General features: G+C 38.3%; 2 protein-coding genes across 6 annotated transcripts in view; one reads left to right on the top strand and one right to left on the bottom strand.

Annotated features, from left to right (window-relative positions):
- LOC131591865 (tetraspanin-12) overlaps nucleotides 1-5,609 on the top strand; it is a 42,160-nt gene extending 36,551 nt beyond the window's left edge. For 4 of the 5 annotated variants that reach the window (XM_058862968.1, XM_058862969.1, XM_058862966.1 and 1 more), the window contains one exon: nucleotides 2,231-3,793. In XM_058862968.1, the coding sequence (XP_058718951.1) occupies nucleotides 2,231-2,536 (306 nt within the window). In that variant the 3' untranslated portion in view covers nucleotides 2,537-3,793. Of the gene's footprint in view, nucleotides 1-2,230; nucleotides 3,794-5,390 lie in introns of those variants that run through there. The other variant, XM_058862970.1, reaches the window with a different exon arrangement.
- A 5,660-nt stretch (nucleotides 5,610-11,269) lies between these two features.
- Nucleotides 11,270-17,636, bottom strand: part of LOC131591867 (potassium voltage-gated channel subfamily D member 2) — a 265,875-nt gene continuing 259,508 nt past the window's right edge. Inside the window, exons 5-7 of the mRNA XM_058862971.1 lie at nucleotides 16,457-16,552; nucleotides 13,251-13,498; nucleotides 11,270-11,472 (exon numbers count right to left, since the gene is read on the bottom strand). Of these exons, the coding sequence (XP_058718954.1) occupies nucleotides 11,295-11,472; nucleotides 13,251-13,498; nucleotides 16,457-16,552 (522 nt within the window). The 3' untranslated portion in view covers nucleotides 11,270-11,294. The remainder of the gene's footprint in view (nucleotides 11,473-13,250; nucleotides 13,499-16,456; nucleotides 16,553-17,636) is intronic.

Genomic DNA, 17,636 nt, shown 5'->3' with positions numbered 1-17,636 from the left:
TTTCATTTTGGTTTGTTTTAATATTTAATTTTGCAATTTGATTTAATACACTTTTGAGTACATTCAAAATTTGGGTATACAGAAGATGTGTTGAGTTTGCTGATGGCTTCTCTTTCCTGCTCAGTGAAGTGCCTTATTTCAGTTCAGGTTCTTACTCTATGATGAAGTAAATCAGTAACATATGCTAAATAAGAAATACATGCTTTTTTCTATTTCAAGACTGAAAGTATAAAGTGGATGAATCAGGCCTTTAATCTGTAGTTTTGTATGAATCTGAAGCTGATTCTTCTCAATGATTGCTGCAAGGTTATATATTATATTTGATTTGTCAACAAAACCTTCTCCCCATTTAGTGACCAACTTTTGCTACGGGAAGTGTATTTATGTACTGTTTAATTGCAGGCTACCAACTATGAAAGTGTGACATAAGCAGAAATAAAATGCTTGAATATGAAGGTAACAACGCTGGCTGTGTTTCCTCAGTTTTGAAACTGATTTTGAAGGTGTATTAGAGTAGAGCTCTAAGAACATTATTAATGGAGGAAAACAGTCTACCTAGATTGGGCATAATTTGTCTGAGTTATATGTCTGTGTACTGTACAAGATATAGGCATTAATGTTATTGTTGTCTGTTAGTGGGTGCTTTCTCTAGGCAACAAATGATCTGAGTTTGAATATTGCTGTGGTGGAGCATCTTAAAATTGTGACCAACGTGCACCTTCATTTCTTTAAGTTATCAAAAGTATTAAAATGCAGCCAGTTTCCCTGTAATTAACAACAGATTTGGAAAATGGTATAACTACCTTCCAGCTGAAGAAAAGAAGATGCCAACGTGACAGTTTTTGTCCCTCCACCTCAAGTCCAATTACATTGGTTTTGCTACGGCGTTGTTTGGTTTTTTACTTTTGAAATTTCAAAGAATGCATACCTGCTCCTTTTTCTGTCTTTGCTGCTGTTTAGAAAATGAAACAGTGAAACGAGCAAAGACATTGAGATCCTATAATTTATTCTGGTACAATTATCATAGAGTGCATTAATTTTATTTAGATCCTTAATGAAAATCTGTTGACTACAATATGAATTTTGTGTGTGTGGCAAAAATTGGACCTTTCATCAAATACATTTAGGATTCTAGCATTTGAAATTGGCTTTGGGGAAATTGGCTTTGGGAATTTAAGTGTGATTGAAAACTGTTATTTATCATGTCCTGTCTTCAGATTCTATCACTTTGATCGATTGCTTTATTTTCTTAGAAAAGCCATAAGAAATATGAAGTGAGGATGTAAATGCAAAAAATAACATTCTCAAGACAGTGCCCATTTTGATGGGTTCCTGATGTCTGCTTCTGGGACCAGTGGCCATCCAGTTTGTTACTCTGAATTTCCCCTTGATATGTATGTTGCTTTGATAATTGTGCTGTGAAACCCTGCAAAGCTTAGAATAAGAACAAGCATCATGCAGAGTAGCAGAGGCCCTTCTCTTTGTGGTTTTATCGTCTCTAAGACACACATTGCCCTTACTGAGCGACGAGCACTGTAACTTGTGCTTGCACTGTTGGCCAGTAGTTCCCAAAGCTGCTGCCTCTTTGTGGATCTTACAAGGTCTGGGAGCTTTTCTGAAGCTTTGTGTTGTAGTTAGTTGGCCAAGCAAACTGTAGAGCCTGCATTGAACGTTTGGAAAGAGCTAAATTCTGTTTTTGTGAGCATCAACATTATAACGACATTTTAGCATAGTTCTCATGGGATGTTTTCTGCAGAGGTTACACAGGTCCATAGATCTTTCCTACAATACTGTTGTAACTTCAGAGTGTAGTATTATCTGTAGAAAAAGTCTAAAAGAGTTTAAAATAATTGACAGCTTTGAAGATCTTCAGTTTAAGGAGAGAAACAAGATGATAAAGAGGACTTTAATGGCTTTTTAAACCTTCACAAAACCAGCTGAATTTCTTTAACAATTAGTAAGAGTTGGGAGGAATTCGGATCAACTTTGAGGGATTTCTGAATTGAAAAGTAGCACAGATATATTGCAGTGAAGTCTCTGTGTATGAGAAAACTTAAAGTTGTCATCATGGAAACAGTTAAAAAGTAGGCAAAATAGTTTTCAAAGCATTGTTTGAAAGAATAGGGAGATTCTTGGGAGCCAGAAAAGACAGTGGGTAGGATGAGCTAAGCTTTGGGAGCTGCAACCCAAATATTGCTGACTGTTTTTTTAATCTATTTATGTTTTGTAGGGATGCGGTAAAAAAATGTACACTTTTTTGAGGGGGACGAAGCAATTGCAAGTGCTGAGATTTCTAGGAATCTCTATTGGAGTAACTCAGATCCTGGCTATGATCCTCACTATTACTTTGCTGTGGGCTCTGTACTATGACAGAAGGGATCCCAGAGCAGATCAGATCATGGCACTGAAGAGTGATACCTCGCAGGAGCTGTCATGTCATTCCATGGAGCTACTGAAACCAAGCCTGACTAGGATCTTTGAACATACATCCATGGCAAACAGCTTTAATACACACTTTGAAATGGAAGAGCTATAAGTGATGCAATGAATCTATGAAGTCACAGAGGATTGTTTCATTTTGTTGTAACTTTTGTTCTGTTTCTTCAAATATGCCAAATATACCAGTCTTATTTGTCAATAACCAGCTAATGAATGAAAGTGAAGGAGACCAACTAAGAAAGACAAGTCTGTTGTCAGCCTCTTAGCCATGTCCTCAGCTGTGAAAAAGAGTTGATTTTGTGTTTGTTTTTTAAAAGGCACTCATTCAGTTGGACATGGTAATACTCATTGTCACAAACTGTGTGAAGTGTAAAACACTGACTCAGTCACTGGTAGACTGAACTTCTAAATAAGCATCATGGGAAGGGAAGAGAAATACTCATCTTCTGAAGAAACAACTGTGCTTTGAGCAAACAAAATGTGACTTCAGCTGAAATTGACTTTTAAAAAGCCATTTGGAAAATGTCTTAATCAGGGATCTATGTATGTATAATTTGTGCGTTTTCATGTGTGCATGGAAAGCAGAGCTACAGTTCAAGTTAATACTTGGATTAAAAAATTTGAAAGATTTGTAAAAAGGGCAAGATTTTCTTTTTTTCTAACAAAACCTTTATCTTAGCTTTTGTTCTTAAAGATGTTCTAAAACTTCTATTTTTATCTAACATAACAATTTTTAAATTTTAAATATATTAAACAGGGATTGAAAACAGAGCTATAGCTATGGACAATAAAATTTAGTTTTCTGGAGAATTCTTCTTTCAAACAGTTTTTTCTGTGGACTGTTTCTTATTAAAAAGGAAGAAAACCTTAAGCATTCTTTCTAAAACGGGAATCAATATGGGAGTAGCACATTTTTATAGATAAATCTTTTCTCCTGTCCATGATTCCCCTGAAGCTAGAAACAAAAGACGGCAAGAAAAATGCTTACAGTTCTGGATGCTATTGCAATAATTGTAAAAGTACATGAGGAAAAATTTTACTTTGGTGACTGTTTCATTAAGAGCTCTCTGGTTGCTTAAAATGCCAGCCGGAAACAGATTAAAATGTATTTATTGAGGTGGGGAAAGTGCATTTTACTGTATTTTTATGAACAATGTCTATGTCATAGGATTATTTTTACAATTGGCCACACTCTTGAAATATATATTTGTTCCACTGAGTATAGTAGTTTGTGGCAAATGGGCTTTTTACATAATATTACATTAAAAAATTCTTTCTTTTGTTTTGGAATTTGTAAAAGAAAAAAGAAAGCAAGGTGTGATTTGGTAGACAATAAAATTACTTTTCTCTTAAATTCTGTAGTAGCTTTTTTATTTTTAGTCCTAGAGTGGGAATGCTTTGGATGGGCATTGGGAGGGTCCTCCTGCTAGTGTGAGTCAATTTGACTTGTCTTTACCCATTCCACTTCCTCTGTTGTGGAGAAACTGCAATGGTAGTGTGATTTCATTTTTTTTTTTTTTTAATTGCTTCTGGGAGCTTAAGGGCTTGTGAAATTAAGCTCTTCAGTTGTGTGGGCTGTTTGCTTTTTAGCAATCTGCTTCTGGGTGTAATTATTCCAAGGGTACTGTTGCAAGCAAGATTGCCTTTCTGCTTTTGTACTTCTGTTGATGCTTATACTTATTTTTGGAGGTAAAAAGAAGATAAAAGGAGAGACCATCCCAAAATTTTGCTTGGAGTGTTTTTGTCAGGAATACTCTCACATGTTCTGCTTGGGAAGGCTTGGCCTGTTATTACTGCACAGGTACAGCTGAGTTCCACCCCTCCATTGCTCAGCTTGGGTGGTGCTGCTGTAGCTGAAGGTGAGGTGACACGAGGAGCAGTGTCTGACAAAGTCTGGGTGTAGAACAACTCCAGGCTTTTGAGTGCTACAGAGACCAGTGGTGCTACACAGTACATTGAGTCATCATTTGCCCCTGTTTAAAAACCAAAAAAGAAAAAGTCCATACAAACCACACATTGTGGAATCTTGATTATGGATTACGTGTACACAGCTGCGTACATTCATTTGGCAGCTACTGCTGAATGTAGGGAATTTCACATTAGTAATGTAAAAAGAAATATAGAATTCCCTTTTTCCAGGAAACCTCAGCCCTTAAAGTTTTGCCCAAGAAGTGTCTGTAGCAGCTCCCTTAGCCATACTTCAAATATTCCTAGTCTTTCCTTACAAGCACTGTTCAAACTATCATGGGGGTTGCCTGTGTATCTTGTTGTGTCCAGGTTAGAGCTCATCAAGGAACAGATATGGCAAGCCAAGCTAGGGGTATGTGTTGGGATTTAGGGATACTTTGAGCCTAGGTAATTTGGTTTTAAGCTGTGTGGGTGCTGAGGAAGCACTGCCATCAGGTGTAGTCAGGTTTCTTTAACAGCAGAGGGATTGCTTTGAGGAGGCCTCCTTTGACACAGAACCAACCTCCCAGAGCAGTGTTTATGGACCTCCATAACAATGAACATTTGCAGTCAGGAAAACTTCACTTGGGCTTTGCTACCCAAATCCTGAGCCAGTCCATATTCTGGGAAAGAATCTTTCTATTTTGAGTATTTAACCACATTTGCAGAAATAGGTCTCATCTGTAAATTGGAACACTTTAAGATTTTTTGTCTTTGACTGCTCAGGCTATGGGGTGTACCTGTTTTTCTAGGGCTTCTTAAAAGACCCTCAAAATTAATTGGCTAGGCTGCAGTGAGCCTGCTCTTTTCATGTAGAGCTTTAGAATCTATGTAGGAGAGGGGCTGCTTGGCAGGAGAGGAACATTTAGAGATACTTAAAGTGGTGAAAACTACTTCCTCTTATTTTCTTTTCTCCTCAGTTTTACAGGAGTACTTGGAGAAGGATGGTGTGGTTTTGTTCTCTGCTTCATGAAGTGTAATGAACTAAATCTTTCTTGTTGCAGCAAACAACTACAGAGATGCTCCTTAACATTTTTCACAGAGCAGTCAAGGAGTGCAGCTGTGTCAGAGAATGGGGTCATTTCCTGCCAGCACCAAGTTTTGTGTTCAGCCCAGTGACTATACCGAGTCCATGGGACCATGCCTGTTGCTGTGGGGCTGAGCATGCTTTCAGGAGGCAAAAATCACTATTTCTGGTCCTTGGATAAGGTATTGAGTCATCTGCCAGCAGGTTGTATGACAAGATTTTTAGAAGTAAAGAGCTATATTTTCTTCTTTATAGGTTTTCATTTTGTAAAAGCATAAATGAATATAAGGGAATATATAATTAATAGCAAAAAGAGATGCTGTTGGTCACAGCAATTATATAGTTAAATATGGTGGAGGAAGGGATTTATAAATAGCTTTTAAAGTTTTTATTCCAAAAGCATTGTATTTGTTCTCAGAGCATGGTGTTAATAATGCTAAGGTTGCAACCTCATTCCCCATATGGACCAACCACTTAAGAGTTGGACTTGATCCTTGTGTGTCCCTTCCAACTCATTCTGTGATTCTGTATACTATGCAGAAAGACACAGATTATTAAAGTCTTACGACATTGAAATACTAAGGGTTTGCATGGCATGGTAGTGGGGAGGCTACGGGGTGGTTTCTGTGAGAAGTTGAGAAGCTTCCCCTGTGTCTGACAGAGCCAGAGCCAACCAGCTCCAGCACGGACCCACTACTGGTCAAGGCTGAGCCCATCGGTGACAGTGGCAACACCTCTGGGGTAGCCGTTTGAGAAGCAGAAAAAGTGGTTGTGCCAACAGCAAGTGCAGCTGGAGAGAGGAGTGAGAGGAACAGCTCTGCAGACACCAAGGCCAGTGAAGAAGGAAGGGCAGGAGGTGCTCCAGGCACGAGAGCAGTGATTCCCTTGCAGTCCTTGGTGCAACAGGCTGTGTCCCTGCAGCGTGTGGAGGTCCATGGTGGAGCAGAGATCCACCTGCAGCCTGTGGGGAGCCCCACAGCAGAGCAGGTGGTGCCTGAAGGAAGCTGTGACCCTGTGCATGGCCCCCACTGGAGCAGGCTCCTGGCAGGACCTGGAGAGGAGCCCATGCTGGAGCAGGTCTGCTGGCAGGTGTGTTTGACCCTGTGGGGGACCCCCAGAGCGGGTGGAGCACGTTCATGAAGAACTGCAGTCCATGGGAAGGACTCTGCTTGGAGAAGTTTGTGGAGAACCACGTCCCATGGAAGGGACCCCATACTGGAGCAGGTAAAGAGTGTGAGGAGCCCTTCCTGGGAGGAGGAAGGAGCATCAGAAAAAACACAATCAACTGATGACAGACCCCTTTACTTGCCTCCCTGCACCTCTGAGGAGGAGGAGGAGGTAGAGAATTCAGGAATAAAGTTGAGTTTGGGAAGAAGGGAATTATGGGAAAAAGGTGTTTTATTTTTTATTTCCCTGTTTGGATTTGATTGGTAATAAACTAATCGCACCTAGTGAAGTCTGTTTTTCCTATGACAGCAGTCAGTGAGTGATATATCCCTGCCTTTATCCCAGCCCAAGATACATTATTTTGTTATATTTTCTCTTCCCTGCCCAGCTGAGAAGGGAACTGATAGATTGGCTTGGGTGGACATCTGGCATCCTGCCAGTATTGCCAGCCCACCACATGCATTGCATTTAATTCATGCAAAATGCTATTGTTAAAGTGAGATTGTATCTAAAACTTTCCAACTTGTGTATGATTGACTACTTCCTGTTAAAAAAATGCAGTGTCCTAAACTTTTGAGAATTTTTACACAACTACTTCCTTTTTATTCTGTACTCCCCCACTTCAGCTGTAACTTGTGCATAGAAACTGTAAAAAAGTAGACAACTAGATGGTATAGACAGGTAAGAAACTAAGCTGTCTGGACAATTTCATATACCTTCTGGACATTGCCAATCAATACATAGTGTTCATTCCTGACACTCCAACTCTTTTAGGCACTTGTTTATATATCCCATCAGCTGATGACTCCTCTAGAACAGGTGATAGTCCTAAAATATTCCCATATCAGTTGTGAAATAAAGCCCTGGTGGGCCACAGATGCAGCAGAGAGCTTATGACCTCCTAAGCAACCGCCCTACCCAAAATTCAATAATCCTGTGGCTTCAGCAATTTGTCCTCCTCCAGATCAGGTTCCTCTCTGAAGACCTCCTCTGTATGCAGCAGCTGAGGCTGCATTCTGTTCTCTGCTGTGAAAGCCTTCTCTTGGTGTTCAGTGTGCTTCCACCCAGAGTATATCCATGGCTTCAAAATGTAAAGTGCACGTTTTCAGTTTGTCTTCTGTAGCTATTTTATGAGAGGACAGTTTTTTTTTACCTTTCCCCACCACCCAGAGCAGTGAGCTCCTCACAGAGGCAACCATGGCAACCCCATGTGCCAGTGCTGATCAGTATCGCCTGTCTGCACCTAGTTGCCCTATATTAGTGATCCATGGTGTGTCCCTTATGCTACAAAAAGAGTTTGATCTTCTCTGTGCACTAATACTTTATCAAGGGAGTTCGATACCAGGTATGAGGAGACTGTAGGTTGAGAAGTTGAGCAGAGCAGTTTAGGTTTGGGATGTGCATAAGGGACATTTTATAAAGTACAGATATAGAGGTGGAGTTCATACTGCTGGAAGTAATGCTCCCATTTTCTCTGCTGCTGCAGGCTGGGAAGGGAAAGGTGATGGATGGCTGGTCCCTCAGGAGAAGGGCAGTGTAGTGGAGCTGTGGCATCCTGGTCTGGATGGCTCTAGTTTAGATACATCTTGCCTGGAATTACTGTCTAGGACATTTGCTGACTTCGAATTAAGTGTTCCTTCCAAATTATTAGAGGGGAAAAAAAAAGTTTCATGAAGAAGTTATTGCAAAACCAGGTTGACCCATTCAAGCATGCAGATGTTTTATTTAAATATTCCTCAAATGTCTATTTATTCAGCATAACACATGTATTATGCTGCCTTCTGAAATACGATATATGACTGTCAAACAAAATTGTCAAAACAACAACCTTGGTTTCTTTGTATGATACACAGAAATAATTACATTTCATGTACAGTACAGATGCATTTTACACAGTCATCAACAGTCATTCACTACCAAAACAGCATTTAAATCACCTAAAACACCAAAAAAATGTGTATTTCCCAAATTGAGAATAAATTAATGGTTTTGCGCGTGACATATGGAAATAGGAGACAGGACTGGAATTCTGAAAAATCTGACTAAATTATCTGTTAAGCTGCATTTTAAAAATGAAAATACAAGTTGCTTCAGGGATATAACTGTTATGCGAGTGTATTGCTGTAGTGCATTCCTTCTAGTGCCTATGAACAGGAGAATAAAGAGCTTTTAAAAGACACATGATCTGATGGAGTCAGTAGGGTTCCTGGGTTGTGTGTAGTCTGTACCAAAGTAGGTTTAGTAACTGCCCCTTTGCATTATTTAGCTGATATAACTAGTCATGAAGTACCATGTGACATAAAGTTGTTGCAGTTTGCTGACATCAAGGCAGTTTTTGTATCAATAACTGGCAAAAGGTGGGGACCAAGTATGAGTAACCATGCGTAGAAATAGGATGCAACGAAAAACTCTGATGTGTTCTGCCCCTCCATTAAATCCATTAAAGTTTATGTAACCTACCAGCTTCAGCAGATCTGCTGCAGGGTGGAAGAGATAGCAGTGCTGGGTAATGGACTCGGGCAGGGTTGCTCAGAAGGAGCGCTCTTCCTCTGGCTCAGAGCACAGCCTGTGCTTCTGCTCTCTGATGTTTGAAAGAAATGGAGAAGCTCAGTTTACAATGAGTAAATCCTTCTGATTTGAAAAAAAAAAAAATTGGGAAGTTAATTGTATGTTAACCAAAAATGCATTAACTTCAGAATAAGTAAATGATAAGATAAACGAGTAATGAATGGCATTATCTACTCTTTTTATTTGCAATTTAATTCTAATATGTGATGCTGTATTTTGGTGTATATACTGTAGCATGATAGTCTATCATCTACTCTTCACTGTTGACAGGTAGAGAGAAAGACTAGCATTTGTGTGCAAGAAGTGTATCATCAGCAAGTTTCAGTTTTCAGTGGGTATTTTAATGTAAATTTTCAGGTCAGTAGAATGCTAGCAAATACTATACTGAAACATACACTAAAACTATTAAATAACTGTGTTAATCATTTATTGTAATGGCATCTAATGCACTGAGCGTTTTGATTTATATGCATATTGTATTTTGCAGACATGCAGTTATTTCTGATCCAGTGTTTTTGATGTATATATGTATGTATTGATATGCACATATTCTGTGTATATTTGATGTATGTGATGTATGGTATGTCATGAATATAAGAAGCATTATGATACATCTAATGCACTCTCATGAAAAAAAAAACACTTTTTTATCAGAAAGGTTTCTGATAATATCAATGTCTTTTATAAATTAAGCCAACAAGCCTTAGCTTGTAAAGCCTTCATACTAGCTTTTAGGCCTGCCCATGTAGGCAAATTCCAATTGAAATCAATTTTATTTTTATAGCTTTGGGACTCAATCCATTATTCTGTCACTGTTCTTAGGTAATTGAATGTTTTTCACACAATATAAATTCTCAAACAAGTTTTAAGATGCAAGTTTATAGATAATTGCAAAAAGAATATAGACATCATTTTTACTGAATGTCTTTCCATGTCTTCCAGTGTAGCTAATACATTGGATGCTGCAGAATGTCAGAAAGGAACATTTGGAGACAAGTGTTAGCTGATCCCCAAAACACCTCTGTGGTAATTTTAATTCAAATAGGAATGCTCCTGTAGCAGTAAACTGTGACAAGAAGTGTTCTGAAAATACAGAAGTAGACAAGTTGTCTATAGAAGAATGGACTGTTGATTCTTCAGTATCCTTGAAATCCCAAATGATACAGTTATGTTGGAGTGGGCAACAAAGTGTCAGAGAAATAGAGAACAGTGAACATAAGGAGCAACGACTGAATAGAAATCTGTGGTGCAGAGTTTGGCTGTATGATTATTTAAATGTTTGTCATCAGAAGTTTATAGTGTAGATGAAGTTGTGTAAAATACCTGAAAAAAAATAAAATCCTGATTCCTGATACAACAGGTGTACAATGAGTTATTGCAGTTGTAACAGTACCTAGGAAGCAAGATAAAACAATAGTAAATATTGAACTAACTGAACACTTTTAGTTCACTAATGAGTGTTTGAGTAAGAAATACTGCATTTTTCAAAGGGAAGTTATTTGTACAACTACCATGGAACATTAACAATCAGCTTGTTGTAAGTGCACGGAAATGCCCCTTTCTACAGTATTATTTTATCATGCCTAATCTGAAAAACAACAAAAGTAAACTGAGATCACAGCTTCAAATAATTTCAGCATGCATTATGGTTGTAGTTCTTTCAGTCAGTACAAACATATTTCATATGAGCATTTTTTCATTCGTTTTTTGACAGTTCTTCAACAAGTTTGTGGTTTATTAACAGGGAAAAAAAAAAGACATGTTATCAAAATGTTTCTTGTTTTGCATTCAGCAGGAACATAGGTTTCTATTTTTTCCTTTGTGTTTTTTTCTAAAAAGAGCTTTCATGATAAGAAGAAGCATCAATGGGGACATTTCATTGTGCTCATATAGTAAGTCAGGATGGTCACAGAAGATTCCACCACACGTCAGTCGGACAGGGGGTAAGAAACTCCTTTTGGTTCACACCCTATGACACCAAAACCCACAAAGTTTGTTTCTCCTGAACCTCTTGCTCTGTGGCCACTGGCACACTCATCAAGGGGCGTTGTCTTTGTCAGCTCTCTCATTCCTCACGACTCGTTTTTCACTGCTCGAGCTCAGCTTGCGAGTGGTCTTTATGCTAATTCATAAATAATTCCTTGTTTTATAATGCAGATACTCTGACAATGTTTCCTCCTGAATACTCAGGAGAGTCTGGCCTGTCGTCTCCTTCAGGTGTGGTGACTGGAGGTGTTGGGATGCTGATTATTGCTGTAGTGACGTAAGGCTGCTCACAGTTTAGTTTAACGCACTCTTCCACTTTGGCATTTAAGCTGGAACGGCTGGAGGAAGAAACAAAAATCCATGAAGAATGAAAGTCCATATTACCACAAACCTCTCAAGCCTGATTCCATTCCCTCAGCCAGCCATCTCCAGCCTGCCCCACTGGAGAGCTCTAAGTACAGAGCAGCAGCGCCCCGCTGCCCTGTACCCCAGCAGCAGGTGCTCCATGGCTATGCTCATGTCCCCTTCTCCCTCCCTTCCCACCATTTCAGCACTTCTCAGCCAATCACCTGTTTCTGAACAGGGGAAGCATTGCAAAGTTAGCATAGCCAAGTTGCTCACTATGCAGGAAAGTAGAAGGGCCAGTCCAAGTCTCCTGCGTATTCCTCAGTCCCATGCTTATTTAAGAACATTTGGATATTAGGAAAGGAATAATTTCTTCACTGAAATGGCTGTCAGACATTGGAACAGGCTGCCAAAGGAAGTGGTTTCATCACTACCCTTGGAAGCATTCAAAAGGAATGTAGATATGACTCAGAAATGTCATGGTGAACATGGTGGTGCCAGGTTAATAATTGGCTTCAATTATCTTGGAGGTCTTTTCCAACCCTAGTGGTTCTGTGATTCTGTGTATATTCTATTTCCTCAATAGTAAGGCACTCTATTATATGCACTAATTGAGTTTGTGTTAACATGTTCATGGAGTTGCTGCAGTACCTCTCCATTGTAAAGACTTGAAAAACTCAGACTGTTTCAAGGTGAAACTTGGGCATTTTGTGCTTGTGTTTTTGTTTTCCAGCACAAAGCTGGTGCTTTTTGTTTTTTATATACATGGCATCTGGTAGTATGGTGCAGGCAAGTTCTCTAGCAGAAAAAAATGGATCCAGGCAGAGTATTTCCTGAAAAACTAAGATAGCTTGGAGCTTTGTGCTGGCCAGGAGGTTTCATTGCATAATATCTGAAAAACTTGAGTAGTTCCAAGAGTCCCAAGTTGGATTGTTTCACTTTATGGAAGTGAAATCCAAATGTAGTAACTATACAAAGGAAGCTGCTCAAAATGTAGCTTAACAAGACAATCTCTATAGCAACATACTGAAAAGATTTCTTTATTAAAGGGTGGCATGTGTGAGATCAGTAGAAAACACTTCTGCATCTCCTGAGACCTTTTCTGCATTTTCAGAGGTGATATTTGGATATATGTGAAAGCCAAATACTTTTGAGAGCACAGAGACATTCAGTAAATTACAGACTCTTAAACTGCACTTTCCTCACTTTTGTAATAACTCCTCAAACTAGGAAATACATTTTTCTTATCCATTTCATATTTTTTTTACTTAGAAGAGTCTTCCTAATGACTATTACACTTAAGACTCTGGGAATCAGTTTTATTTCTCTGCTCTGCAGAAATGCAAGGAAGTCTCATTTCCCATGCCTCTGAACCAAGAAGGGACAGAGAGAGCACTTGCTCATCTTGTATATCTGAACTGGACATGTTTCTATACGAAATTTTTCTTCTTACGCACTTGTCCATGGCATATAATATTTGGTGCTCTATTTTATTTGGGGGACCCTGGATGCCATTTGGTGCAAATAGGGCATGGTAGTTTGTGAGGAAGGTCTGAGAGGCCAGAAATGGATCGAGAGAGAGATTATTCTGTTATTTTGGATTAAGCTTGAAGCCAAGGAAGCACAGAATGTTTCGATACCAGTACCCATTTTTAGATTAGTATTGGACTCTCATCTTTAGCCTCACCACCTGCCTATGGAGGCCACAACACCTTTGCATCCCTTCGCTAAGAAAGCCTCAGCTCTCAGTGTGCTGATGCAGATGGAGTACCTGTTAGACAGAGGCGTCCTCTCCACACATCTGATCTGGATGGTGCTGAGCTCCTGCACACTGCCGGGGCGGCTGCCGGTGATAGTGGTGTTTGGGATGCGGTACGTCTTTTTATGTCTTCGTGAGCAGCAGGTGCTGGTCACGCCTTGTTGAGACGAGAGAGAGGGGCTGTGGCTCGGGGGTCTGTTCACTGTAGAAACCTCCATACAGCTCTCTTCGTAGAGTTGCTCATCCACAAACTCGTGGTTCTAGCCCAGAGGAATCCAACAAAGGGACAAAGCGCACACAGAAGGATAATTGAAGTGAACATATTAATCGTGATTGTTTAACGGCTTAAATTGACACAACTGAATAAACTGGGAAAGTTAGCTTATTCTTGATTATAGTGTTTAGCCCATATTAGTCTGGGCTGAATACCAACACAAATGTAAACACTGGAACAAAATTAACAAGAAAATGTTAATCCAAATTATTTTTCAAAATAGCATGTGGTTGTAATGTAGTTTGCATTATAAATATCTTTATAATCTTTGAAGTGCCACAAAATAGAGGATTATGTTTATTAATAAAATGCGAGTGGTGCTTATGTAAACACTCTAAATGTCAGTTGAAAATAAATAATATTTATTGTATTGAACTATGATATAATAAAATTCATAAATATTTTCCAGATATATTCATAAGACTTTCGAATTACATGTTAGAAATCAGGATCCAAAACATTTTTTGATGAATGCATCTATCTAAAAGAAAAATATTTAAACAAATAGAAATTTTGGTTAGAGGAGATGAGATAGTTATTTAAAAGCATCCAAAAAGTTCCTAATTACTGTAGATGGATGTATCAAAGCAGTTTAGAGGACTGGGAATTTTAGTTAAATGAAGTCCTCTTTATTCATGCAGTCTTTGCTCAATCCCAGCAAAGTAGTTTTGTAGGATGGTCGCAAAGATGAATCCAAATTCACTCAAATAGCCAGTTTACATTAATTCATCAAGTGATTAGGGACTATTTCACACCCAGCCACAATTTCCACATTTTCTATGCGTGCAAAAGAGTGTGAAATAGTGGTTTTGCTTGTGGTGGCAAGGCAGGGGAGGAGATGCAGGGGAGTGGGAGAAGTTTTTATACTCATTTAAAACTGAGCAGAGACTGAGATATGTTTGCATGCTGTTTGAGAAAGCCTCCTTTTTCAAGAAAACTCTCCATTTACTGCTAGAATTAGTCTGTGTGTCCCGAGAATGTTTTAGGGGAATTGTTTAAGGAGCGCTTTCTGGATTGTTTTACACTCTACTCCGTCTCACATCAAATTTGTCAGCCTGTTGCACTTTTGTGTATTCAAATGAGGTAGATTTTTTTTCCCCTAAAAATTTTTGATCTGATTGGAAGGGTGCTGATGTTCTTCAGACTATCCATATGGGGCCAATATAAAATATGTGAATAATGTAAAGAGAGTAACAACTCTGGCCAAGAGTTTGCAACAAATGGAAATACCTTTATAGGCATAACATTTTTCTTTCCATTTCTTCTGTTTGTCTTCACTCAGACATAAGTTTGTGTGACTCAAGAGGTGTTGAAGAATGCAAATTTCAGGAAATGAGGAAAAAAAACTTGCTTGATTTTTATAAGGCATATGTGAGCCACAATCAAGATTTTGAACATGATCACACAGTAGGCATAAAATTCAGAGAGAAAAGTAACCTAATTGCTCTCAGAAGACTACATTCAGGGGCTTGCAGTATGTTTGCCAAGAGCTCTGTAATTTTTCTGATAAAAAGTAATTCTGTGCTTCCTAAAACTTTTATGGAGCAAGGATTAAAGAGTTTTATTGACTGAACTTTTAATATAGAGTGGAAACTTTTTGAAATGCTATAATGGTGCAAGTTAATTGATTTAATTATACTTATTAATTAACTGTTCTTAAATTAGCTAAAAGTAATCTGTAAAATATAATTTTTAGTGCAATTACTTTCATTATTAATGTAATCTTTCCAGAATTTCATAACATTGCCCACTCTGCATTTCTGAGGGTGGGTGAGATCTTATCCTATTGACTTTTCAGTGACAGAAAAGAGAAAATATGCTTTTTCTCAGTATCATGATGCTTGTACCACAAAGGATGGTGAGAGTCTTAACAAGACACACCACCCTTCCTGTTCTAAAACGAACCAGAAACTTGCCAGATTCCAAATGCTGAGGGCCCAAAATGTCAAGATCCCACTAAAATTTTAGGAATGCATCATCTCCAGAATAAAACTTGGAACTGCTACATATATTTTTGTGTTAGTATATCATAGGAACTCAGGACCAGTAGCAGGACCCAACAGAAGGAAAAAAGAATGTAGATTCAAGAAACAAGATAATATTTGCTTTATAGACTTCATTTTTAAGAAAAATTTAAAAAAGTTTTACAAATTCCACCATTATGATTAGAGGAAAGGTGAAACTTCAGAAGGAAGGAGCTGAATTCAGCTCCCACCAAATGAATAGAAATTCTTCTCCATGATTTCTGTGACAGTTTAGCAAGATCTGTGTTTATTACTCATATCTTTAAATATGTTTTCAATATGCAACTGTGGGAAAATTTTAAAGGCAAATTGCTATTATCAGGTTCTGGTTCAAAATGTCTCAAAAATGTTTCAAAAGGACCCAGCAAGAATGTTAGCAAAAGAAATCACAGTATGCTCTGAATAGGAAGTGAGACATTCTGTCCTACAGCACATTTTCTAATATTAATACTTCTAAAGTAAGAATGAAGGAGACATAAGCACAAGAAGCATGTGGGTGACGTATTGCTAAGTGACGTAACAAGTGGGCCCTTTTATTTCAAATAAATGCTGTTAAAAGGAGAACATTAAATCCCCCACATATATCAGGTTATAATTTGTGAAAAAATTGGCAATGTTTGTTGTGGGAAATTTTTTTTTTGTTTGTTTGTTTTTTGTTGGGGGGGGTGTGTTTGTTTTTTTGGGTTCTTTTTTGAGGAAAAGCAGAAAGATTTTCACAGTGATCTCCATCAAATGTAGCAGAAGTTATATCTCTGTTATTTATATGCATTGGGTATAATGCCTTAAAATAAGATAAAATGGCTTTTCTTCCCAGCTAACTGCTTTAATATAAAGGTTCATTAATTAGAAGAGATAACTGAAAACATTCAAAACCAGGCTGGTGTTGCAATTCACAAGAAAACACAGTTCTCTTTTCTTACCGTGGTTTTTTCCAGGCAGTGAAGCAGGTGGTGGTGCTGTGTTTCAAAGGAAGAGCCAGATTTGCCAACAAAGGCCTGTTCTTCTTCATTGGAGGACTGTTGATACATAGAACTCTGTATTATTCTCAGTTTTGAACAAAAGGGTTCTTATCCAAATATTTGATCAGAACTAATCTGGATTGTACACGGTAGCATAACTGTACTGCTTCATCTACAAAGTACAACAAAAATAATTTTGCAACTTAATTTTATTTTGCTTTTTTTTTTTTTTTAATCAAACTATTTTCTTTCCTTCCCTTGCACCTCCTTTCAAATGTTTTCATCTTAGGTATTTTATGCACGGATAAAATAGTAGAATTTACAAGTGCAATCAACACATAAGCTTTGAATGTTAGATCAACACATGCTTAAAATTTTAATCAATTTAAGTTACAGTAATATATTTGTTTTTCCTGAGAATGTGCCTCATTTGAAGATAACTAAAAATTGTTGTCCTCCCAGGATTCTTTCATAGTATTAAGGAATTTGTGGTATTGCTGCTGACACAAAAATTTGTGTCAGTGATCCCAATCTACTGGGTTTAGAAAGTGTATAGCAAATGTTACTGACATAGAATGAAGAATTAAGTAGAAAGCATCCACTGTTTATTTATTTAATGTTTGTTTATATATTATTTAATTGCTTTCATAATTATTCACTAGAAAGCAAAATCCTGAATAGGGGAGGAAGTGGGATAATAGAAAAGAATACAATTCAACCTTGAGATATTTGAAATCTGCATGGTAATTAAGCTATTTGGTGTCTTTTTAATTCAAATATTTGAGTTCTTTCAAGCAGAAGAGGAAACAAGGGCTCTGACTGCTCATCTTTTGTGCTAGACAGGACAGATGGACAGACAGCCACTTCCTCCTCCTCTGGCTATAGGTTAAAGTATCCGGCTGTTTAACACGTATTGAATGGAAAGAGCATAGAGGAATAAAAGCCTTCCTGTATCCCTCAGGGAACAGCCTAAATGCCAGAAAATGGCAGGGATTAAAAACCACTCTGTCTGCAGTCTTTCTCAGCTGGGTACAGCTTTGAGCAGCCAAGGGACTGTCTCCCAGCAGTGTGGATCACCGTGGATCCCAGTCCCAGCTGCTTGTCCTGGTTCCTTGGCAGGGGTGAGCAGGGAATTTGTTTC

The sequence above is a fragment of the Poecile atricapillus genome, chromosome W, assembly GCF_030490865.1.
Source record: "Poecile atricapillus isolate bPoeAtr1 chromosome W, bPoeAtr1.hap1, whole genome shotgun sequence".
In the NCBI taxonomy this organism is placed as follows: Eukaryota; Metazoa; Chordata; class Aves; order Passeriformes; family Paridae; genus Poecile; species Poecile atricapillus.
The sequence above is the reverse complement of the archived record's forward strand: the minus strand, read 5'-3'. Positions and strand labels throughout refer to the sequence as shown.